At 36.7% G+C, this 26,647-nt stretch overlaps 1 protein-coding gene across 7 annotated transcripts in view; it reads right to left on the bottom strand.

The window, feature by feature from the left end:
* TNPO1 (transportin 1) overlaps window positions 1-26,647 on the bottom strand; it is a 93,165-nt gene that overhangs the window by 20,734 nt on the left and 45,784 nt on the right. For 6 of the 7 annotated variants that reach the window (XR_010840165.1, XM_059061765.2, XM_067031116.1 and 3 more), the window contains exons 6-14: window positions 25,090-25,223; window positions 23,396-23,477; window positions 20,330-20,452; window positions 18,092-18,210; window positions 9,958-10,018; window positions 9,012-9,180; window positions 3,648-3,800; window positions 2,688-2,913; window positions 238-409 (exon numbers count right to left, since the gene is read on the bottom strand). Coding sequence is in view for 6 of the 7 variants with exons in the window: in XM_059061765.2 (XP_058917748.1) it covers window positions 238-409; window positions 2,688-2,913; window positions 3,648-3,800; window positions 9,012-9,180; window positions 9,958-10,018; window positions 18,092-18,210; window positions 20,330-20,452; window positions 23,396-23,477; window positions 25,090-25,223 (1,239 nt within the window). In the remaining variant the exon portion in view is untranslated. Of the gene's footprint in view, window positions 1-237; window positions 410-2,687; window positions 2,914-3,647; window positions 3,801-9,011; window positions 9,181-9,957; window positions 10,019-18,091; window positions 18,211-20,329; window positions 20,453-23,395; window positions 23,478-25,067; window positions 25,224-26,647 lie in introns of those variants that run through there. The other variant, XM_067031118.1, reaches the window with a different exon arrangement.

Below are 26,647 nucleotides of genomic sequence, written 5' to 3'. Positions count from 1 at the left end.
AGCCACTCTGCGACATGTGGGATCCTCCCGGACCGGGGCACGAACCCGCGTCCCCTGCATCAGCAGGCGGACTCCCAACCACTGCGCCACCCGGGAAGCCAGCTCTACATTCTTAAAGCAGCAAACACTAAGTGTTCACATCTCTCCAAACATGTTAATTTTCAAATATGTTAACCTACTGATTGTAACTATGCTTTATATTTAATTTTTTTATAACAGTTCATCATAGGTACTTACAGGTTTGTTTAAGTGATGTCCTACTGAATCTGCTAATGTTCCTATGGCATCATAAAGAATGAGCAGGTTTTTATGCTGGTATTTACTAAATGCAAAGACCAAGGTATCAAGTATATAAGCAAGGTAAGGAACAAGTTCTGTACAAGCCTCCTCTTCCAGGGTAGCAAAGGCACTATAATTTAAAATAAGAGAGAGATCACTGTTGTAGAAAAGAAACAGTTTACAATAGAGATAGGAATGTAAGTCTACAGTTTATACATGCCTATCTCCCTACCATACCACACCAGATGCTTATTTATTTATTTTTTGCAGTATGTGGGCCTCTCACTGTTGTGGCCTCTCCCGTTGTGGAGCACAGGCTCCGGACGCACAGGCTCAGTGGCCATAGCTCACGGGCCCAGCCGCTCCACGGTATGTGGGATCTTCCTGGACTGGGGCACGAACCCGTGTCCTCTGCATTGGCAGGTGGACTCTCACCACTGCACCACCAGGGAAGCCCCAGATGCTTATTTTTAACCATTTCTTTCCCAATCCTTATGCTGTCACTTATGGGCATCTGCTTAACTACAATGGTAAAATCTAAAACTATTGTTGGTTCATTCAACAATTTATTTGGTATTTACTATTTATTTAGTGACTGAGTGCTGGGAACATAGCAATGAACAAAACAATGTCCCCATTCTCAGGAGGTTTACATTCTAGTGATGTTCCAGATTAATGAAATCAGAATTGAAACTGTTAAATGATAGAAACATTTTTTAACACTTAGGGTGTTTGAGATGTATGAGAACATAGCAGTATGATGATCTCTCAAATGTTTCTCTTAGTGGGAGGAGGAAATGGGGTGCTGGAGTTCAAAGGGCACAAATTTTCAGTTATAAGAATAAATTCTAAGTGGCGGGGTTGGTGGGGGTAGTGGGATGAACTGGGAGATTGGGATTAACATATACACACTAATATGTATGAAATAGATAACTAATTAGAAGAACCTGCTGTATATAAAAAAGGAATAAATTCTAAGGATCTAATGTACATCATGGTGACTATAGTTAACACAGCACTGTATACTTAGTAGATCTTAAGCACTCTCACAGAAAAAAGAGTTACCCATGTTAACTACAGGATCTTGATCTTGGTAACTATTCTACCATGCTTATGTATATTAAAATCAACATTTCAAGTATATGCAATTATTTTTGTCAATTATTCCTCAGTAAAGTTTAAAAACTTTTCTCTAGACTCCACACTATACATTAGAATGCACAGTGCATTTGTTATTATACACTTGTTTATTTGCAGCTTATTTTTTAGGATAAATATACAAGAAACAAACAAACTCCAGGGCCTCAGGGAAATTACTTCAATTTATACCTAAATGTGTCTTGACTTTAAGGTGTATCTGGCCCTTCGTTTGTAAAATTAAGGTTATTTTCTTCTGTTCTAGCCAGGTAAGAATTTCCTAAAATGATAGGCTTAAGCCATTTGTTAATTGAAGTCTTATTCATTAACACTGAGCTATATCTATTTCCTTCATGGCACGTTCTACAAATTATAATTATATAGTTGTTCAGTATATCCTACTAGCCTGTAAATTTTAAGACGCAGAGACTGTAAGCTTGGCATTTAATATATGCCTAACAATTAGTAGAGAACTAAAAAAAAACTTGCTGAATGAACAATCTACAGGAAACCAAGCATAATCAGTATCCTCCCCCCGCTTGAAAAAAAATTGAGTGCTATTAATCACCAACGCTCCCTTGTTTAACTTTCTTTCACATCATTATGAATTAGGACTCTTCCAGACATTTTTGCTTCAGATGTGGTAAAGTCCAGCTACACTGAAATTTACTTTCCTCTCTTTCAACAGCTATTTCTTCTTATTAACAAAGTCAACAGTAAAAGCAATTCTATTTGAAAAATTAAGAACTATAAACATTAAGTGGCAAGCCTTTTTAGAACTTGAAGGTTTGTTCCAGAAAACGGAAATGCTGGTAGTAATGAAACTAACTGCTGATCTGATGTAAAAAGACAGCCCCAAATGCAACTGACAGAGTGGCTACTGGAGTTGAATCACTATGTGGCGACTTAGTTATCATAGTTGACCTGTCGACTAATAACGTCACTCTGCTCAAACTTTATTATTCCTTCAAGAGTAGGACCCTCGCCACTTCCACTCCAGATATTTGTGTGGGAATTAGGGTGAAAGATGATGCTACTGTTAAAGACACTAAGGAAAAAAAAAATTGTGAAGAAACAGCAAACAAATCTTATTTGGATTTATAAAAATCTTATTTGGATTTATAAAACCAACAGGTCAAACATACAGATAACAAAAACCCCATTAGTGGTTTAATATCAACATTCCATCACAAGCTTGAAAATTAAGTTTTCTCCCTGAAATACCCACACTGCCTTCTCCCATAATGAACATTTTGTTATGAATGTCTCACCTGCAGGCAGCTTCTTGTACTCTCTTGTTGCTATCCAGGATACGCTTTAGCAGTTCTGTCATTAATGGCTTCAGGTACGTGTCTGGGGGCTGGCTGACTACCCAGTGTGCATAGCGGCTAAGAGTCCAGCAAGTTATGGAACGCACAAGAGCCTTTTTATCAGAGAGGCACTGAATAAGGTGAGGAATGAGCTCAGGTAGGTATGGAATCATGCCCTGCATGCAACCTAGAGAAAAAAACCACAGAACTATTTCAGGAAGTGCTGAAATTTGGTTAAAACAAAATTATTTCAGTTGAATACTAAACTGATACGTGCATCCATGAGACATATTCAGATCATCTCCATTCCGATAAATATATAGTAATAATCTGTTCCAAAATTATTTTAAAGAAATAACTGAAATGAGCACTAACTGCTCTTTAAGTATCTTTCAGTAGGGTTAGGAAAGCTCATTTTACTTCTGTTACAGAAATTATGGTTTCCAAAAATGCCTGTAAAATGCTTCAATTTCTTGTACATTGATGTTTACAGCTAGGACAGAACAATAATCCTTTATACAGGATGATGACACTTGACTTATGTTTCTTACACTTACCTACAGAAGTTATTTTTCTAGCAACAGGGATGCTTCTGACATCAGAATCCTCTCATTCTGTTCTCTTTATTATATCAAAAGCATTTGCAAAATATCTGGCTGGGGTTATAAGTAAGTCTATGGTTGTTTAATAATAATTAACTAGCTCAAAGTAAAAACTTATCCTAAGATGGCTTTTAGACTCAAATATCAATTTTAAGGTTAATGTGGATCATAGTCTTATCTACCTCAATAGTCTCATTAGCAACACAAGACAGCAAAGTAAGTGAACAGTTTCTGCTTATAGAGTAACAAGTCCTTAAAGTAGCCTAGTCACATTAGCACCTATTGAGGACTTTACAGTTCAAGTTTGATTTAGACTTACCTTCAGCAATTGCTCCTAAAACCAAGATGCCTGATTCTTTAACAACCCATTCATGATGAAAAAGTAATTCTTTCAAAAGGGGCAAAATATGTGGCAAAAGTTCATCACGATACACATTTGCAAGAACATCTAGGGCAGCTGCAGAACATTTTCCTAAGGAAATATTTAATTCAAAGACATTACATTAACTTCCATTATCATTTATAGTTATATATCTATGAATCTATCTATATCTATACACAGATAAAATTTGTTGTATGTAAAACACTTTATTTTTACCTCTACGAAGTTTTAATGAATTCAATTAAATAGGAGGTAGTCTGTCACAGGAAAAAGAATCCTATTGACAAGAATACTTTATGACCAAGAATTAGCAAACTAATTATGAAGATATTTTTTCCTGTATATGACTGCCTTTTTTAAAAAATAAAGCTGTTACGTTGGCCAGAAATAACACCTTACTCATCAAAAGGGTCTTATCATTACACTGTATGGTATAGCCATTCATATGAATATTATACTGACAGGAAACAGAATGAAATATTTATGTACTGACACAGAATGAGTTGCATGATATTTGGAAAAGAATCAGCAGAGTACATATCATCTGATTTCACTTCTAGAAAATCAGCCTCCCCTCCTAAAAAGAAGACACAGACCTACCTCAGATATTGCAGGTTCATTTCTAGACCACAACAACAAAGTCAGTCAACTGAACTTTTTGGTTTCCTAGTGCATATAAACGTTATGTTCACACTATGCTGTAGTCTACTGAAGTGTGTAATAGCTTTATGCCTATAAACCATGTACATACCTTAACTAAAATGTACTTTATAGCTAAAAAATGCTAACCATTATCTGAGCCTTCGAAAAGCTGTAATCTTTCTGTGGAGGGTCTGGCCTTGATGTTGGTGGTTGCTGACTGATCAGGGTGGTGGCTGCTGAAGGCTGGGGTGGCTATGAGCAGTTTCTAAAACGAGATGACAGTGAAGTTCGCTGTATCGACTGACTCCTCCTCTCATGAACGATTTCTCTGTAGCACGCAGTGCTGTTTGATAGCATTCTACCCAGTAGAACTTTCAAAATTGGAATCAATCCTCTCAAACACTCCTGCTGCTTTATCAACAAACACTATGTGATAGTCTAAATCCTCAGTTGTCATTTCAACAATCTTCACCAGGAGTAGATTCCATCTCAAGAAAAAGCAGCTTATTTGCTCACCCATAAGAAGCAACTCCTCATCCATTAAAGTTTTCTCATGAGACGCAGCAATGCAGTCACATCTTCAGGCTCCACTTCTAATTCTAGTTCTTTTGCTATTTCCACAACATCTGCAGTTACCTTCTCCACTGAAGTCTTGAACCCCCTAAGAATCAACTTCTTCCAAACTCCTGTTAATGTAATGCTGATATTCTGATCTCTTTCCGTGAATCACAAATGTTTTTAATGGCATCTAGAATGGTGAATCCTTTCCAGAAGGTTTTCAATTTACTTTGCCTAGATCCTTCAGAGGAATCACTACCTATGGCAACTATAGCCTTAAAAAGTACATTTCTTAAATAATAAGACTTGAAAGTTGAAATTACTCCGTGATCCATGGGGACTGCAGAATTGATGCTGTTAGCAGATGTGAAAAAAACATGAACCTCATTGTACATCTCCACCTGAGTTCTTGGGTGGCCACGTACTTTGTCGATGAGCAGTAATATTTTTAGAGAAATCATTTTTTCTGAGCAGTAGGTGTCAAGAGTAGGCTTAAAATATGCAGTAAACCTTGTCATAAACAAATGTGCTATCATCTAGGCTTTCTTGTTCCATTTATAGAGCACAGAGTAGATTTAGTGTAATTCTCAAGGACTCTAGGATTTTCGGGATGGTAGATGAGCACTGGCTTCAACTTAAAAGTCACCAGCTGCATCAGCCCCTAACAAGAATCAGCCTGCCCTTTGAAGCCAGGCACTGACTTCTACTCTCTAGGTATGAAAGTCTTAGATGGCATCTTCTTCCAACAGAATGCTCTTTTGACTACATTGAAAATCTTTTGTTTTGTGCAGCCACCTTCATTAAATATCTTAGTCAGACCTTCTGGATAATTTGCTGCAGCTTCTATATCAGCATTTGCTGCTTTACCCTGCATTATGTTATGGAGCTATAAAGACTTTTTTCCTTAAACCTCAAGAACCAACCTCTTCTTCTGCAGCTTCCTCGCCTCTCTCAGCTTTCAGAGAATTGAAGAGAGTTAGGGCTTTGCTCTGGCCTAGGTTTGGCTTCAGGGAATGTTGTGGCTGGTTAACCACAAAAACTTTCTCCTTATCAGCATTCAAGCTGTTTTGCTTGTTTTGTTTTTGTGTGTTCACTGAAGTAGCACTTTTAATTTCCTTTAAGAACTTTTCTTTTGCTCACAACTTGGCTAACTGGCACAAGAGGCCTGGCTTCCGGCCTACCGCATTTTCTACATGCCTTCCTCACTAAGCTTAATCATTTTCTTTTAATTATTAGTTGATTGATTTTTTGGCTGCGTTGGGTCTTCGTTGCTGTGCGCGGGCTTTCTCTAGTTGCGGTGAGCAGGGGCTACTTCATTGTGGTGCGCAGGCTTCTCATCGTGGTGGCTTCTTTTGTTGCAGAGCACGGGCTTCAGTAGCTACAGTTCGCAGGCTTAAAGTCCCAGCTTAATCATTTCTAACTCTTGATTTAAAGTGAGAGACGTGGGGCATCCCTGGTAGCGCAATGGTTAAGAATCCGCCTGCTAATGCAGGGGACACGAGTTCAAGCCCTGGTCCGGGAAGATCCCACATGCCGCGGAGCAACTAAGCCCATGTGCCACAACTACAGAGCCTGTGCTCTAAAGCCCGTGAGCCACAACTACTGAGCCCATGTGCCACAACTACTGAAGACCGCATGCCTAGAGCCCGTGCTCTGCAGCAAGAGAAGCCACCGCAATGAGAAGCCGACGCACCGCAATGAAGAGTAGCCCCCACTCACCACAACCAGAGAAAAGCCTGCGCCCAGCAACAAAGACCCAATGCAGCCAAAAATAAAATTTAAAAAAATAATAAAATAAAATAAAGTGAGAGACATGCAACTCTTCCTTTCACTTGAACACTCAGAGGCCATTGAAGGGTTATTAATTGGTCTAATTTCAGTATTGTTGTGTCTCAGAGAACAAGAACACTCAAAGAGAGGGAGAGAGATGGGAAATAGCTTGTGGGTGGAGCAGTTAGAACACACACATTTACTAATTAGTAAGTTTGCTGTCTTATATGAGCATGGTTCACGCAGGCCCAAAACAATTACAACAGTAACATCAAAGATCACTCATCACAGATTGCCCTAACAAATTTAATAACAAAAAAGCTTGCAATACTCCAAGAATTACCAAAATGTGACAGCATCACAAAGTGAGTAAATGCTGTTGGAAAAATGGTGCCAACAGACTTGATCAGTGCAGGGTTGCTATGGACCTTCACTTTATAAAAAATGCAGTTATCTATGAAGTGCAAGAAAGCGAAGCAAAACAAAAGGAGGTTAAGCCCGTACACCCTGTATCTGCAAAGAAAAACTTCTGGAAGAACATAAAGATGGGTGGGACGTGAAAAGGAAGTATTCCACCCACCCCCCCAAATTCAACACACATTATTACTTTTGCAGTTATCTACATTAAATCTTAATGTACCGTAAAGTAGGGATACACTGGGAGGTAATTCTGTGATAGTAATGAAGACCTTGGGTTCTCTTGTTGTGTGAGATTTGGGTTCCCAAACTACATGTGCCACCAGAAGTAGCTAAGCTAACCTTGGGAAGTTTCTCTTTTTGCAGTATCTTTACCTACCCAAGGCTGCTGGAAAGATTAAATGTGACAGGCATACAAAGTCCTTGGCCTAGGGCTGGGCACGTTAGTCACTCTAAGGAACCGTTAGTTACAGGAAACTAAATGGGCAGTAATCAGCATTATTCCAAATAACTTACACAGTTCAGGCTGATGATTCATGTCCTTGATTGCTCTATCAGTTAGTTACTAGAAATCTCAACCCTCTGAATCACAGAGTGGTTCTTAACTGGGGGTGATTTTGTGTCCCCAGGAATATTTGGCAATGTCTCAAGACACTGCTGGTTGTCACAATTTTGTGTGTGTTCTCCCCCCACCTCCTGCGCTACTGCCATTTACTGGACAGAGATCAGGGCTGCTGTTCAAAATCCTATAATGGACAGGATGACCCCACAACAAAGAATTACATGGCCCCAAACGTGAAATGTGCTGTGAACTAGAGCAGCAAGATTTAAAAACCAGGATGCAAGCAAAAGCAAAACATAGGTGTCTAGATTCTCCCCAGAGTTATCTAATTAGTATGTGGCCCAGAATGCAGGCTTAACATATGATGTGGATTTGCAGGTAAGGTTGAAAACCAAGATTTTAAAAAAGCATATTTGTAAGTCTGAATATGACAAAAGCAATTTATATCATTTTGGAAAATTGCATGATAATCAACCAATTTTCATGCAAATTATCACACAAAAAAATAAGTTTATGTTAGGAAAACAGGAAAAGCTGTGGTCAGTGTTTCTATTTCACAGTATCAAACAAAATATACACCCCTTTGAGAAATGACAGTGTGAGATAAAGTCTTTTTTAAGGAATAAAATGACAAGTAAATGAAGAGCAGACCCGTCAGGAAAATACAAAAACAAACCCACAATAAGATTATCACTTCACATCCAGAATGGCTATAACAGAAAAAGACACCCAAAAAGTATTGGCAAGCATGTGGAGAACCTGGAGCCCTAAGACACTGCTGGGGGGAATGTAAATGGTGGAGCCACTTTGAAAAACAGCCTGGTAGTACCTCAAAAGGTTAAACATAAAGTTACCATATGACCCAGTAATCCTACTCCTGGGTATATACCCAAGAGAATTGAAAACTTACGTTTACACATCAAACTTTACATAACTGTTCACAGCATCTTTACTCACAATAGCCAAAGGGGGGAAACAAAATGTCCATCAAATGATGAACAGGTAAGTCAGTCACAAAGGACCACTTTTTGTATAATTCCACTTGTAGGAAATGTCCAGAACAGTTCCTAGAGACAGAATATAGATTGGTCATTGCTTAAGGCTAGGGAACTGGAAGAAAATGGGAGTGACTACTAATGGGTATGGGGTTTCTTTTTGGGGTGATAAAAATGTTCCAAAATTTACTGTGGTGATGGTTGCATAACTCTGTGAATACACTAAAAGCCACTCAAATGCAACCTTTTGTATGGTATGTGAATCGTATGATATGAGGGCACTGTATGATATGTGAATTATTTCTCAACAAAACTGTTATCAAAGCAGGTGACTGTGCTTCTCCCTCTCTGACTTACTTAGATTCCAGTCAGAAATTGTATCATCATCATCAATTTCATCATCATCATCATCTTCCTCTTCAATTCCATCTTCATCATGCTGCTGAGCCACTGTCCTTGATCGATGAAAACGTGGCCTTATGTCCTGTTCACTATCAGGAATTGTTTCATCTTCTTCAACATCACCCTGTATATTTTTTTAAAGGAAAATTTTGGTTATATTCATTATAAGCTAATATGTATATCAGTAAAAGAATGAGAATATTCAGATGGGGTTATGCATATTATTTTGAAATACAGTTGACTCTTGAAGGATATGGGTTGGAACTGTGTGGGTCCACTAACAGGCAGATGTTTTTCCAATAAATGAAGACTTAACACTACTACATAATCCATGGTTGGCTGAATCTGCAGATATGGAACTATGGACACGGAGGGCCAACTGTAAAGTTATACAGGGATTTTTGACTGCGCTGAAGGTCAATGCTGCTAACATCCCATTTTCAAGGGTCAACTGTACACCTCTTCATTAAGAACCACTCCCCTGGGCAGAAAATAGTTCTTTGTGAAGGGGAGAATAGGCTATCACATAACCCATGTTAGATATCAGGCACTTTCAAACCACATTATATGGTTTCCCACCAGCTGGTATAATCTAGAGTATCTGAATCAAGATCAGAACATATTTAACATATTTTTAAAATATTTAAAAATAAACTCCAAACAATTTGTATTAACAGGAAATGGATGCGAACTCTATTAGTGTCACCATCTAGTTAGTTCCAATTAAGCTAGAATCTATTATCACCCAAATTCATTATCTTTGAACTCCGTAGCATACTATAAAACAGAAAGCCTGTTTACATAGGGCCTACTCTAAATAAATGTTCTGTTAGTCAAAGCCAAAGATCTACTAAGTCAATAAAAATAATCTTCCCTATTCAACAGGAAATAGTTTCCTTACCTTAAGTAGGATGATATCTATATCTGAGTACTTCATGCCATTCACTAACACAGGAATCAACCTATAAAGAAATGAATTCATAAAGCAAAGATCTAAAGATCTCAAAGTCTTAACAACCTCATGAATACTAATAATACCAATAAAATAACCCCACTGCTAATATTGCCTTATAGCATGTTCTTTGTCTGCCCTTCTCAAATGATGAGTACTCCCAATATGTATCTCAGGCCTTTTAAGTACTCATGCATGGGATCTACTGGATGGAATCTTAGTGGGGACAAGATAGCTTATCAAGAGTGCTTAGAAATAAAAACAATAATTTTTTTTTCAATTTGTCCCCTAAGAATTTATTCCAAATATATGAACGAATATTCCCAATTTTTAAAGACCAATGTTCCCTGATGCAAGAACAAGAACAATGGAAACAATCTAAATGTTCATCATTAAGGGCTTGGTTAAAAATAAATTACAGTTGGGAACTCCCTGGCAGTCCAGAAGTTACAACTCTGTGCTTTCACTGCTAGGGCCCAGTGTTCAATCCCTGGTTGGGGAACTAAGATCCTGCAAAGATCTTATTTTTGGATGCAGCACAGCCAAAAACAAACAAACAAACAAACAAACAAACAAAGTACACTTGAAAAAACAAAGTCCTCTAGGTGTAAAACACATAAAGCATTTCCATTTAAGATAAAAATGAAATTCCTAGCCACAGCAATCAGAGAAGAAAAAGAAATAAAGGAATCCAAAATGGAAAAGAAGTAAAGCTGTCACTGTTTGCAGATGACATGACACTCTACATAGAAAATCCTAAAGATGCTACTAGAAAACTACTAGAGCTCATCAATGAATCTGGGTAAAGTTGCAGGATATAAAATGAATACACAGAAATCTCTTGCATTCCTATATACTAACAATGAAAGATCAGAAAGAGAAATTAAGGAAACAATCCCATTTATCACTGCATCAAAAAGAATAAAATACCTAGCAATAAACCTACCTAAGGAGGCAAAAGACCTGTACTCAGAAAACTATAAGATACGGATGAAAGAAATCAAAGATGAAACAAACAGATGGAGAGATACACCATGTTCTTGGATTGGAAGAATCACTAGTGTCAAAATGACTATACTATCCAAAGCAATCTACAGATTCAATGCAATCCCTATCAAATTACCGATAACATTTTTCACAGAACTAGAACGAACACTTACAATTTGTATGGAAACACAAAAGACCCCAAACAGCCAAAGCAATCTGAAAAAGAAAAATGAAGCTGGAGGAATCACGCTCTCTGACTTCAGACTATACTACAATGCTACAGTAATAAAAACAGTATGGTACTGGCACAAATACAGAAAAATAGATCAACGGAACAGGATAGAAAATCCAGAAATAAAACCACACACCTATGGTCACCTAATTCATGACAAAGGAGGCAAGAATATACAATGGAGAAAAGATACTCTCTTCAATAAGTGGTCCTGGGAAAACTGGACAGCTACATGTAGAAGACGGAAATTAGAACACTCCCTAACACCATACACAAAAATAAACTCAAAATGGATTAAAGACTTAAATGTAAAGCCAGACACTATAAAACTCTTAAGAGGAAAACACAGGCAGAATGCTCCATGACATAAATTGTAGCAAGTTTTTTTGATCCACCTCCTAGAGTAATGAAAATAAAAACAAAAAGGGATCTAATTAAACTTAAAAAAGGCTTTGTACAGCAAAGGAAAGCATAAACAAAACAAAAAGACAACCCTCAGAATGGGAGAAAGTATTTGCAAATGAAGCAACCAACAAGGGATTAATCTCCAAATTTTACAAATGGCTCATGCAGCTCAATATCAAAAAAAACAAACCACCCAATCCAAAAATGGGCAGAAGATCTAAACAGACATTTCTCCAAAGAAGACATACAGCTGGCCAAAAAGCACATAAAAAGATACTCAGCATCACTAATTATTAGAGAAATGCAAATCAGAACTACAATGAGGTTATCACCTCACACCAGACAGAAATGGCCATCATCAAAAAATCTACAAACAATAAATGCCGGAGAGAGTGTGGAGAAAAGGGAACCCTCCTACACTGTTGGTGGGAATGTAAACTGGTACAACCACTATGGAGAAGAGTATGGAGGTTGCTTAAAAAAACAAAAATAGAGCTACCATATGAACCAGCAATTCCACTCCTAGGCACATATCTGGAGAAAACGATAATTCGAAAAGATACACGCACCCCAATGTTCACTGCACTATTTACAATAGCCAGGATGCGGAAGGAGCCTAAACGTCCATCAACAGAGGAATGGACAAGGAAGATGTGGTATATATATACACAATGGAATATTACTCAGCCATAAAAAAGAACGAAATAATGCCATTTGCAGCAACATGGATGGACCTAGAGACAGTTATACTGAGTGAAGTCAGTCAAAGACAAATATCCTATGATATCACTTATATATGGAGACTAAAAAAATGGTACATATGAATTTATTTACAAAACAGAAAGAGTCAGGGATGTAGAAAACAAACTTATGGTTCCCAGGGAGGAAGGGGGACAGGGATAAATTGGGAGAGTGGGACTGACATATACACACTATTATATAATAGATAACTAATAAGGACCTACTGTATAGCATAGAGAACTTACTTAGTAAATACTCTGCAATGGCCTACATTGGAAAGGAATCTAAAAGAGTGGATATGTGTGTGTGTATGTGTATATATGTATATGTGTGTGTGTGTGTGTGTGTGTGTGTATATATATATATATATATCTGATTCACTTGCTGGACATCTGATACTTAACACAACATTGTAAATCAGCTATACTCCAATAAAAAATTATTTAAAAAATTAGATTACCTATACAATAACATATACACAGACTATCTAGGAAGGCTATACAATAAACTGCTGTCTTCAGAGAGGTGAGTGAGTGGGCTGAAAAGGGATGCTATCCATCTTCTACTTTATTTATAAATGGTGTGACATTTTTACAATAAGCCTACATTTAGTATTTGTATTCCTTTTAATAAAAGAGATGACAGTGTTTAAAATATAAAACCAGTAAACTTAAAGGAATTAATCCAAAAGAAATAAATCAAAAAGGAAAAAGAGCCCTACCGACAAGGTTATCATAGTCTGATAAAAAGCTTGGAAATTTAAATTCTAACTTCTTAAGACATTAAGAACTTAAACTTCCAGTAAGAAAATAGTTAAATAAATCAGAATATTATATCTAATCTGAAGTATTATGTTGTCACCAAAATGGAACCATAATGTCCGTAAACATGGAATTCCAAGTATACTGAAATATTTATGATGACTAGTTAAAAAAATATATATCAAAACATGTTAAGTAAAGGTCAAAATACTAATTTCAGTTCCTTTTGTAGCTATGATGGTTTTATCTTGGACAGCTTTCTTAAACTTTGATTTGCTTCCTCACTGTCCAATCATACACACTGAAATGAGTCTCCTGAGGACAAAAGGTATGAGAATACTTTGGAAACACGTTAACAATGTCCACAGTCCACTGCTTCCAAATTCTACCTTTCATTGTTCTAGGGGGCATGGAAAAAGTGTGAATAGGCAAAAGAAACTCATACTCATGAGTACCAGCTGTGGGGTTATTAATAAAGCACCTTCTTAATAACCTAGTGAGAAAAGTATTATGATCCCTATTTCACAAATGAGTAAACTAAAGCTCAGAGAGATAATATTATTTCCACAAGGCCATAAATGTTAAGTAAATTTCCTTTCTTCATCCCAGATGTAAAAATCTCTGTCCACATTAATGTCCTCAGTGTTTGTTGTGGCCTTACTTCAAATAACACACACTAAATAAATATGTATGAAACCAATTTTAAGCACACCTCTACTTTCAATGAGGTAATTTTGCAAGCCCTCATTAACCAAAGGGATACTAACAGTAAAAAGGAAGCAGTGGGATTTCACATTTGTAAAAAGGAAAATATGAGCCACCCAAACTTTCATGTTCAAAGTCCTTCTAAATTCTAAAATAGATTAACGGTAGTAATTCAACATTATAGCTAGTATACCATAACTATATAAAATTATAACACACAGAACCATACTGTGTAAACCACTGGAATCTTGCAAGAGAACCAAGTCCATTTGGATTACCAACAGTTAAATCATTTATGATCTTTGTCAATAATTTCACAAAAATGATGAGGATGGATGGCAGACCATAAAATATTGAAGAGTTCATCTGAGGTGAGGTAAAGAAGTAAAGACAGTGAGTACCATCTATTCTTTGAATCTTTTTAAGATGAAAGAAACTGCAGCAAGTTAAAAAGTTAAGGCAGCAGAGAGAGAAAAGTTTAAAGAGAGAATTTATCTATCTGATAGAGTGAGGTCCCTAAGAATAAGAAAAAAATTATGCTATCCAAGACCATAAATAGAAAGCCTGGTTAGGAAGAAGGCAATTCACATGAAAATGTATCCATAAGTTTTGGGCAAAACGTGAAGGGTCACCTATTTTCCCTACAAAGCAGAAGTGCACAAAATGAATGAAGAGAACTTCAGAAGAGTGATAAAGGTATCAAATAGTTGCTCTGGTGAATGGAAGATAAAAGCTGATCTGGAACAGGAAAAATTGGCAGATGGTATGAAGGGTCCACTTGATGTTGAAGACCATGGATTTCTATAGCCACCAATCCTCCTGGCAGTGTAACTTTTCCCAACAGTATTTAAGAAGTAGCAAAGGGCTTCCCTGGTGGCACAGTGGTTGAGAGTCCGCCTGCCGATGCAGGGGACACGGGTTCGTGCCCCAGTCCAGGAGGATCCCACATGCCGCGGAGTGGCTGGGCCCGTGAGCCATGGCTGCTGAGCCTGCGAGTCTGGAGCCTGCGCTCCGCAACGGGAGAGGCCACAACAGTGAGAGGCCCGCGTACCACAAAAAAAAAAAAAAAAAAAGTAGCAAAGACAATTCAATTAATCCAGAGCAGGGGGCAGCTGGAGGTTTATGGTCAGTACTGTTCATTTGTGGATCATGATTATTTGTGCCAGAGAGAGAAAGAATAAGATGTGTAGGAAATAAGGGACTGATAAGGCGGGGCAAGTCAAAAAGTGAGGGAGGAAAGAGATATGGAGTTAACTGTGACCACGTGGTGATATGGCATGGGTCTGACAAATCCCAATCATACAAAGCAGACCATTATTTTTGAACAAATCTAATTGTTAAGAAGCTTTCTCCTGAAGCCTCATGTAGAAAACAAGAAGAGAATCTTAACGCAACATCATGGAAAGGCAATGATGTTAATACCAACAATGAATGTTTACTGAGTACTTAAGTATATGCCAAGCACTGGGTTAGTTGTTTTACATGGATTAATTCATAAATAAGCCCCAGGAGATATTAATGTACAAGAATAAAGGTGGGAAAAAAACAAAATAATTCAGGGAAAAGAAAAGAAGACCCATTCTACCAGATAACAAAATATATTAGCAAATGTTCAATAATCAATAGAGCACAGTACTGGCTAAAAAACAAAACAGAAAAAGGAAAAGAAAAAACAAGAAAACACAACACAGCCCAGAAAGATAGAATTTAGGGCTTCCCTGGTGGTGCAGTGGTTGAGAATCTGCCTGCCAATGAAGGGGACACGGGTTCGAGCCCTGGTCTGGGAAGATCCCACATGCCGTGGAGCAACTGGGCCCGTGAGCCACAATTACTGAGCCTGCGTGCCTGGAGCCTGTGCTCCGCAACAAGAGAGGCCGCGATAGTGAGTGGCCCCTGCTTGCCACAACTAGAGAAAGCCCTTGCACAGAAACAAAGACCCAACACAGCCATAAATAAATAAATAAATATTTAAAAAATCTTAAAAAAAAAAATTTAACCATACTCTTTATTACATTAATGGTTTCTATGTGAATTCATTTTAATAAGAAAGATCTCCTCACATTAACAATTTTGATTCCTCAGCAAACATTTTTTGCTCATACTAAACAAGAATCTGGTTAACAGATCTAGGAAAAACAGTTCTTTTACTGTGTTTTTAATCTCCGGATCAGACTGATGTTGATATTTTCCCATCCTCACAATACATTATTTGAACAAAAAATAAAAGCAGTCTTGTTTAATCTAAAAATGGTTCCCAAACCAGTGGTTTGGAAGACATATAAATCAAATCCATTTATCACTGCAATGGGTTGTTTAATGTTCACACATAGCACAACTAAATGGGAACTGCTGATCTTTTAACCTGCTACCAAGTTTTTGGTTGCTTACCAATGTTTAGATTTTATTAGGGTAATGAAAGAGACCATCAACCTATAACCGCTCTTATCTCCTAATGTTACAGCTTAGGTTTTCATTAATAAAATCTCTTCAGTTTTATAAGAATTAATGTCTGTTTAAACAATATAACTTTTTTTTTTTAATTAAAAAATTTTTTTTTTGTGGTACGCGGGCCTCTCCCGTTGCGGAGCACAGGCTCCGGACGTGCAGGCTCAGTGGCCATGGCTCACGGGCCCAGCCGCTCCGCGGCATATGGGATCTTCCCAGACCGGGGCACAAACCCATGTCCCCTGCATCTGCAGGCGGATTCTCAACCACTGCGCCACCAGGGAAGCCCTAACTTTTAGAATTATATGATCCTATGGTAAGAAATAAGCATATCATAAAACTGGAATCACAAATCAGGGAGAAGAGAATAATTAATATATGAATTTCCTAAGGGGAGAAAATATCCATTTAGTACATCACCTTGTACTTTACTCCCAAATAAATTCTAGATTGACTGGAATAAAACATTGGTGGCATTGTTTTCTTGGTAGGGAAAGAATTTATTGGAAAAGAAAAGGAACTTAACCGACTACACGAAAATGAGAATATCCAAGTACCCTAACTTCTGAAAAATATGTGACTCCACTAATATAACAATGTATTAAAACAAATGGTTTTGATTTTTGCTCATCCAGAGGGCTAAGATTGGAAAAATTATGATTAATGGATTGCAAAAGTTGTGACAAGATGGGACCCTGCTGGTGGGGTGTAAACTGGTATAACTTCCCTAGAGAACAATGTGGAATATTTATGAAGACGCTTTAAAATGCTCAGGCCCTTTGACCTTGGTAAAAATCACTTCTAAGAACTCTACTTGAAAGAAATCACTACTTATGGACAAAGAAAGATGCTCAATCCAGGATTATTTATGAGTTAAAAAAAAAAGGGCAAAAAACTAAACATTCAACAATAGAAGAAGAGTCGATATATGGTACACACACCATGATGGAACAGTACTCAAAGTTTAAAGACTAATGACATGGAGGAAAGCGCACAACCTACAATAACTGAAAAGAGAGGAAAGCGCACAACCTACAATAACTGAAAAGAGCCAACCACAAAATAGTAAAATCAAATATTTAAACATCAACTATAGCCAGATGCCACGTACATACTACCAAATTTATTTCTTCCCACGACACTCTGAATATATCACATTTGGTATATGATACTAACACAGAAAAAAACATTAAAAGACAACACACCAAAAATACTAACAGTGATGACTCAAGGGGGTGGAAATCCAAGACATTTTAAGTTTTCTGCATTTTAATTTTCTTTGAGCCTGTATTTTCTTTATTTTCAAAAGAACATGAGCATTACTTTTAAAAGTAACTGACTTTAATATATGAAATCATTCTGTTGTACACCTAAAACTAATATGCTGTTTTATATCAAATTCAACTTATCTCAATAAAACTGGAAAAAATATATTTTAAAAAATAACTGATTTAACAGCATTCACTGGGTTAAAAATAGGCGTAACAATAGATTAACCAAAAATTGCAGAGCATAACAAGTAGTAGGAAATCCATGAGACCCCATAGTCAAATTATAAGATTATAAAAAACTGTGCCATGGACTATCCAAAATTAGTTATAATTCAGCATAAACCACCCTCATATAATATAGAAAACAACAGTAACTGCTTCTTTAAAAATGTCTACTTATAGCATTGGTAAAATTAAGCCTTACTTCTTTAGAACTTCATTACCTGATGACATAAGAATGTAACCTAAAAATATGAAAATGAGGAATCACTGCTAAATTTAACAACAAGGGAGTATCTGTAAGAAGGAACACTTACTTGGGAAGATGCCTTATGAGTACATCTTTGCATATTGGTTGCTCAGCCAAAGTGAGCCAAAATTCGCAGGCTTCTAAAGCCACATTTTCATCTTGATCTTGGGTCCTCTGCAGCATGTACTGTAAACAAAGGAGGCTTAGTATTAATCAGTTTAAATCATACAATTAAAATAAACCTAATCTAATTTCAGCAAGTTAACGGTCCTCTGCTATGGGCCTTGCACTTTTACAGTGGTTCTCGACTTAGGCTTTGGATTTTTTAAACAAAGCTTCCTAATCAATTCTAAAAAGCAGCCAAACTTAAGAACTACTGCCTTAGAATGTTGCCTAATGTAAAGTGTCCAATTCATGTTTATCTACTTCTATATAGGCATATATTGTTTCATGAAACCACTAAGATTTTTAAAAAGTATTAATATTCAAACTTTGTCTTCACAGATGCATCAAAATAAAAAACACCATTAAACCGTTCATAAAATGGACAATCTTTTTTATAACATAACTACCCAAGCTGTCTCTTATAATTACAATTACCCCTTGAACAGTGAGGAGGTTGGCATGCCAACCCTACAAGCAGTCAAAAATCCACCTATAACTTATAGCTAACCTTCTATATATACGGTTCCTCTGTATCCAGTTCCTCATCTGCAGATTCAACCAATCTTGGGTTGCATAGTACTGTAGTACATATTTAGTAAAAAGAAATCTGGGTATGAGTAGACCCATGAAGTTCAAATCTGTGTTGTTCAAGGATCAACTGTATATACTTCCACATATTTAAAAAGATATATCCATATTATACAATTACAAAAATTATTTTTTTTAATTTGGAAAAAAGTAGTGACATATCTTTGTCAACTATATAATTTCTAGTTGCCAACAAAATAGGTTTATCATGTCCTTCATGTCCTTTGAACATACCAAGCCAAATCCACTCTTAAGTTGGAGGAACAATCTGATCTCCAAATCTACTCCTCTTTTAAAAACCTAACATACTGGGAATTCCCTGCAGCCCAGTGGTTAGGACTTGGCGCTCTCACTGCCAGGGCCCTGGGTTCGATCCCTGGTCAGGGAACTAAGATTCCGCAAGGTGCACAGCGCGGCCAACCCCACCCCCCCACCAAAAAAACCCTTACATGCAAAAACAAAATAAACATAATCAAAGGCATGAATTCCCAATGTTACCTCGCACTGAATCTGGGGTCAAGTGATGAATTCTTGAATGAAACATTTCACACGACAAAATACAGCAACACAACTGTTGTGACAGGCTAGCCCCTACCATGTCCTACTACTATGCTGAGTATTGCTGAAGAAAGAACTGTAGTCTTGTAAATTAGGTTCCCCAGCTGTGACGTGGCAAGTGATTAAATGTCTTTCTTAACTTTCTGGTTAACCCCAAACTCTCACTAAACTCTCAACCAATTCCACCTGATTCTTCTAAACACTTTACAGAGAATATCTTTATCAGAGAGAAGGTCATTTATCCCCATCTTTTGCTGCTACATATCCTTATCACTACAACTATCTTTCCTAATGTTTTAGAGGAGTTACTGAACATCATGAATGCTAGCCTTCGTCTAACCTGTCTTAGATGCCATCCTTTAAGTACAACTATATTCAGCAATATGAAAATTAGGTGTGACTATAGCAATAATGAGTATTGCCCAACAAATTACTTTGTCCTAATAATTTTATTATGCATTCCTTCCTTTAATTACAACTATCTGTGCTCAACATACTTACAATATCCTAGTAAAATTATTTTAATCACATAAGGACTGAAAGAGAGCCTTTTAAAATCTAAATGGTCTGCTAGAACTCACTATAATGGTTACGTATTTTCTATTCAGAAATTGTTACCATAAATCAAAAGTTGATCAGATCAATTTACCAGTTAACGGGTCGAAAACAAACTCTTTTAAGTACTACAGCTTTATTGGCCTAACCCATATCTAATAAATACAAATAATCTAAATATTTCCTAGTTACACTGGTTAAAAGCTATCTACTCCTTTAAACAACATTCCCCTCTATAACATCTTATATCTCATGAAAGAAAAATCGCCATAAAGATAATTTTTAACTTTAAGATGATCATAACTAATTTTTATAGTCCCCTCCCCCCAACAAATGTGACAAATAAATTAGAAGACAGTGGTTTCACACTATATGTTTTGTGCCCAAGATTTTTCTTGAGGGGAAGATGAGGAGAAAGCCTTTAAATTGCTTGTATTACCTCAACTATATTATGCATGTGAGGAAGCAGGCGATCCATTCGAACTTCAAGCAACATCACAAGTGCCCGGCACACATTTTTCCGTACCTCTGGTTCTTCATCACCAGCCAATGCAAAGAGATTCTATTGCACAAGAAATATTTTCTTCTAGTTAAGTATTCCAACATACTAGAAAGGTTTATACATAATAACCAATAATCTGCAAGGTGGCAACATTTAAAGAAACCCTAAGAAAATATTGTACAAATAAAGGCTTATGAATTAACTGGCCCTACTAATACTTTACAGCGTTAGATTATAAAATAAGACAGACGCAGGATGATAACTGACAAAAATTATGATTTTGGTAAATGATCTAAAGCCATTTTTCAGAGTCTGAGTGGTTGCATCTTGAAGTAATCTTTAGTTTATGAGAATAAAACCATGTCATTAGGACACAGGAGCATTCACCCAGATCACCCAGAATTAGAGATAATCATTAAAATAGTTTGATTTACCCTTCAAATTTACTGTCTGTTAAGAGATTATTCCTACCAACACTGATTCTTAATAGGCATACATTCTATAAAAGCACCAACAATTGGGAAATATATACTGAGTTTCCAACATGGTGACCCTAAACTGCTGTCGTTCACTGAGTCAACTATTGAAAAATAGTAATAGTAGCAATCGATCTTATGCTGTTAAGTTTCTCTACAAGGTTTAAAACAAAAGTCTGAATGAACAATACTGTTTCAATTAACCTTTTCAACTCCAAGATGCTGCTACTCAATTTTACAAGTTCAGACGTTATATAACTTGCTAGCAAGTGGGGGAATCTGAATTTGGTTTTCACGAAATCATGGGTGAGTCCACACTCATTTCATTATACCAACAAGCCTCCACTAGAAAAAGCTGTCTCTTGCAGAGATTCAAGTGGAGATGTCAGAAGAAAAAACAATTAAGCCTTCCCTATCTCACTCCTGAGGTTTTACTTTATTTACACACAACTTACACACACATACTGAAAGCAGTAAAAAGATGATTAAAATAATTAAGTAAAATCCAATGTGTCCCATTGTCTCTTCACAGGACCACAGAAACATCTCCAAAGAGATGAAGCTGAAATCGTATTACAAGAAATGGATAAGACAATGGAAAAATTTAAATATCAAATGTGACAATATGTGAAGTACTGTTCTAGCATCTTTAAAACTTTCATTTCTCCAAGTCCTGCCTCTACTTCTGAGGCTTTCAAAACTCTGTAGTTGCTCTTTTAATTTTACATGGTCAGAAAGAATATGGTTTCTCCAGCAGGTGCTGCTCATATAAATCCTTCGTGAAATTTGATGTTGTCTTAAGTATGAATACCCAGCTTTGACAAGGTATGTTATAGCCAAGTATTAGTAACCAATACACTTTTCATCAGTACCGGCACACATAGCAGGCATGATTTCAGCCCCTGATAAAAACATTGGTGACTGAAGAAAACTAACCAGTTATTGATTTAGCAAATGGTTACTGAGAGCCTACCATGTGTCAGGCACCTCCTCTGGAGGTTTACTACTCTTACAGGATGAAGAACTGAGTGAATCTTACTGGATTACCAAGTAGCACAGAAGTGTTAATATGGTATTTAACACTAATGGAAAATATCATTAAATGTCAGGAAACGTTCTTGTTCCACTTGCTGAGTATGGCCCTGTGGAATTTTTATTTTCAGAAAGAATTTATTTTATTCTAAATTATATTTCTGTATAAGATGCTGGTATGTCTATTACTGTTCTCTTTAATAAGCCATGAGAGAAGAACACTAAGAGAGAATACTATTATAATTACAGTAAAAACTACTACTGCTTCTAAAAATAATAGCAGTAGCTAGCATGTGGCGTGCTTACTTTGTAGCAGGCACTGTTCCAATTTATTTTTAGCCAATACCTTTTTTAACAATCCAACAAGGTAAGTCTATTATTAGCTTTATTTTATAAAAACTGAAAATACCAGTTAAATAAGGTGCCCAAGGTTAACAAGCTACTAAGTTGTGGAGCTGGGATTTGAACACAGGCAGTCTTACTCCAGACTTCTAACACTGTCCACTACCCTCTATACCAAACTAGACTGAAAACACCTTGAAGCATAAAATTTCTTTATGTATCCTTAGCACCAAGCACAGTGCCTGAGTCACAGTAGATATTCGGTAAAATGTATTTAAGATGCATGTTTTCATTTCAATTTTCAAATGGCTTGAGGATTCTAATGGCTACTACTTGTAGTCTATTTAGAAGAAGCTTGTCGATTTAAGTGATGAGAAAAAAAAGACATAATTTCCCCCTTCTTTCTTGTAATTTCCCAACAGGAATACCAGAAATATTGTCTCTGAAGGACTTTTTTTTTTTTTTTTAAGAAGAGCTGAAAAGGAATAGACTATTTAAATTTCATTTGATGAAAATAAAAGTGAAGTGCTTAAGGAACTTTAATAATCCTTTCACAATCGCTGCCTGTTATCAGGCAGAAGTTCTGAAAAGAAATTCTACTGCTTAGGGTTCAAGGGCCAAAAAACTATGCTCCTGTTGTCTTTCTGCTTTTATTAAAAAGTACCACTAGAAATGCTCGCTGAACTTTAACAGCCAATTTTCCCCCCTGAAACTTCTCATTTTACACTGAAAACCAATGGAAAAATAGAAGTACTATCTTTTTAATTTATACCTTCATATTCTTTATCAAATTAAGTTTATTCAACCTCTTCATGTTTCTAATATCACAAATGAGCTGGGAGATTTAATTTCCATACTCAATTTGAACAGTATATTCAGGTAGAAATTTTTATAATCAATATATTAAACACAGACATACCATAATCAATGTTTGCACAAGTAGAAAACTCAGTGAGAGGAAAAGTACTTTTATTTTCAGTTAACGAGAATCACAAAGTTTATACTGTACCCAATTTTAATACTATCAGAAATCATTTAAATATTTACAGCTCATAATTATAAATTATCGTATTTATAAAATTAAAACTACATGCAATGGAAAGTTTCTAACCTCCTCAAAAATAAGGTGGGGTGGGGGGAGGACAAATCTTACCTCAATAAAGGAATCAATGTGCAACATCAGAGCTTGAGTTCTACTGATGATAAACTGATTGACACAGGCAACAGCATGAGACCTAGAAACGAAATTCAAAACACACTCATTGAAGCTCTGTTCATTTACAGAAGACTAGCAAGAATTTAAACATTCCTCCATAAAAATATTACAGTGTATGTACATCCATGTGTGCACACATGCACATACACATCCTAAAAAGAATGAGTCAAAATTCTCTATGGGGCTTCCCTGGTGGCGCAGTGGTTGAGAGTCTGCCTGCCGATGCAGGGGACACGGGTTCGTGCCCCGGTCCTGGAGGATCCCACATGGCGCGGAGCGGCTGGGCCCGTGAGCCATGGCCGCTGAGCCTGTGCTCCGCAACGGGAGAGGCCACAACAGTGAGAGGCCCGCGTACCGCAAAAAAAAAAAAAAAAAAATCTCTATGTATGAAACATATCCTTCACATTCTTTCCGTGTTAAGAGAAACATGCAGGTTGTGGAGCAATATGTTAATGCTACTAAGAAAGTGGAAAAGCGTTTGGAAGGACATGTTCGCTCTCAAGAGTGGGAGGTTGAATGGGGACATGATGGCAATTTATTATTTTAGATTTTAAAATAATGGGTATGCATTCCTTCTGAAACTGAAAATGGGGACTGTTGTACATACAGCCTATGTGTTCTGACATACCTCATCTAATCCCATAGCAATTCTTAATGGCACTACTGTTAAAAATATACCCATAATCTAATCACTTACTACCTCCACTTCTCCTCTAGTCCAAACCATAATCTCCCAACGGGACAATGCCAACAGGCTCTAACTGTTTTCCCAATTTCCATTATGCAAAACCCTACTACCTGTTTGACACACATAAATAAGATCACATAATATCCTTGTTCAGATTGCTCCAGTAGGAATCTACTTTTCCTGCCAAAAGTCAAAAGGTAAATATTTTAAGCTTTGTGGGCCACATAAGACCTCTGTGGCAGCTTTATTACCCACCTGCCCACTTCAACCTTTGAAACTATGAAATCATTTGTAGCTCATAAGTCACGCCTGAATTTGGCCACACGGGTCACAGCGTGCCAATTACTGGCGTAAACACACCCCTGTAATGTGCTACTCTCTACCCCTCTAGCTTCATTTCCTACTGTGCTACAAAATCGCTTTCTGTCACTCTAAAAGGTTTCTAATTCCAGGGACTTTGTACTGTTGTTCCCTCTTAAGTGATCTTGGCTTCGACTGTTCAGAAAGCCTTGTTACTTTACTTTGTTCAGGGTTTCTGCACAATTGCTGCCTGTGACAAAGAATGTGCTGCATAACACACCTGTGAATCACTACCTAACCCCTTATGCTCGCTACTTTTCCACAGTATGTGTCAACCCCGACAAGCTCCGCAACACAATGAATTTCAGCCTCACACAAAGGACTTTAAAAGCGTGACTGTTAACCACTATAAATGTAATTAACCATGTAGATGGTGGAGAAGTGTCACAGTCAACGAAAATTTCAGCAGAGTGACATTTCACAGGCTGTCATTAGAGGAGTAGATTTCAATTATCAAGTCCACCTCTATGGAACAGCCAGTTACCTTCTGCCAATCGCAAAAATACCAGGTAGTGCAAAATAAGGGAGTGCTCAGGTTCGTATCAGAGCTTATAAATTAATTTAATATTGGCTATATAAATACCTGATTTTTGGACTACTGTGCTTGAAGAATTGTAAAAATTTAGGAATCATGATGTTGAGAGGACGATCTAAAACATCACTATCTAAAATCTCAGCAGAATCTTCACATATCTTCTGAAGGGCACCAAATGCTCCCTATAAAAGACATTTCAATGATTAGAATTAAAAGTGAAGCCATTTTAAAAGCAAATTGAGGAATATTAATTAATTTGTATGGATTAATGTTCCCAGTCCGCGTAAAACCTGCATCATAAAATCCATACATTTAATCATCAGCTATAAGAGAAATTTACTATACCAATGAGTTGTTTAAATCCTCAGTTTAAATATAATGGTACATTTTAATTTTAGCATTAAATGTCTTAGAATTAGAATTTTGATCGTCAGGGACTGTAAATAATATCATCTAATTAAAAAACTTAACTTCTGAAGTATTCTTGCCAATTTTACGTCAACACTAATTTTTCTTATTAAATACCAGTTTGTTAAAACAATGTAAAACTCTATGTTTACGTATAAGTGCATTTAACCATTGTACCACTTTTCTTTTTGAAACACAAAAGGTCTTAATTATCATCAAAAAATTATTTATATGTAAACCATTCATTGACAAAAGTTGTTAAAAGGGCAGGCAATTCAAATTGGCAATTTCCCCTACAACCACTTTACAACCAAGTGGCTTACCTAGAGAGCTCCTGTATATAATATCTAACCTACCAGTTACCTCAACCACCTACTTTACTCTGTTTATAATTCTATCAGCAGCACCTTGGGACTTATTCTCTACACTACAGGTTAATTTAAGAATACTGTATGACTTAGTAGCTCCACAATTTCATGATTATCAGTTTTAAACTTTTTATTCTTGGAAAGTGCTTGCTTAAAGCTTTGGCTTCCTTTTATATTATCATTATACCAAAGCACTATTTAAATTTTAATCAACTGTTACCTGATGGCTAAATATTACTTTTATTTTAGTTTTTCTGTAAGCTTCCAAGGCATTACTAGAAAATGTATATATGAGAAGGCAAGATTGTTTTCTTTTTCTTTGAGGGAGGGAGAAGAGTGACTTTTAAAGATTCCTTTTTGCTAGCTTTCCCTCTCCCTGGTCCTCTCTTCCCCAAGTTGGATGTGGCAACAAAATGTTAAGTCAAAAAGACCACCTGATTCCTTTTTATAAGGTTATTTTTGTACCTGCCCTGCCTCTAAGCCTTGCTCTTTTTTGAGAGGGAGATAAGTCACTGCCTTGAAGAGGCAAAACACCTAAAATGATTTCTATTTAAAATGGATTTCTATCCAAACTGGAAGCCTGATAATGAAAGAGATGGTTAAGGTACTCATTGAGTGAGAAATTATAGGAAAACAAATCGATACAAATTCCCTTTCATCTCCCCAAATGGAAAGGTTGCTACTGATTTGATCAGTGGGAAACAAGAGATTATAATTAATATATAATTAAAACTATACTACATATACCTCAGACATACCATACAACAAGAGGCACAAAAACAACTTAGAGACACTGAAAATGTACCCACAGTCTGGGAATTTGGTAAATT

This window comes from Kogia breviceps, chromosome 4 (genome assembly GCF_026419965.1).
Source record: "Kogia breviceps isolate mKogBre1 chromosome 4, mKogBre1 haplotype 1, whole genome shotgun sequence".
Classification (NCBI taxonomy): Eukaryota; Metazoa; Chordata; class Mammalia; order Artiodactyla; family Physeteridae; genus Kogia; species Kogia breviceps.
The sequence above is the reverse complement of the archived record's forward strand: the minus strand, read 5'-3'. Positions and strand labels throughout refer to the sequence as shown.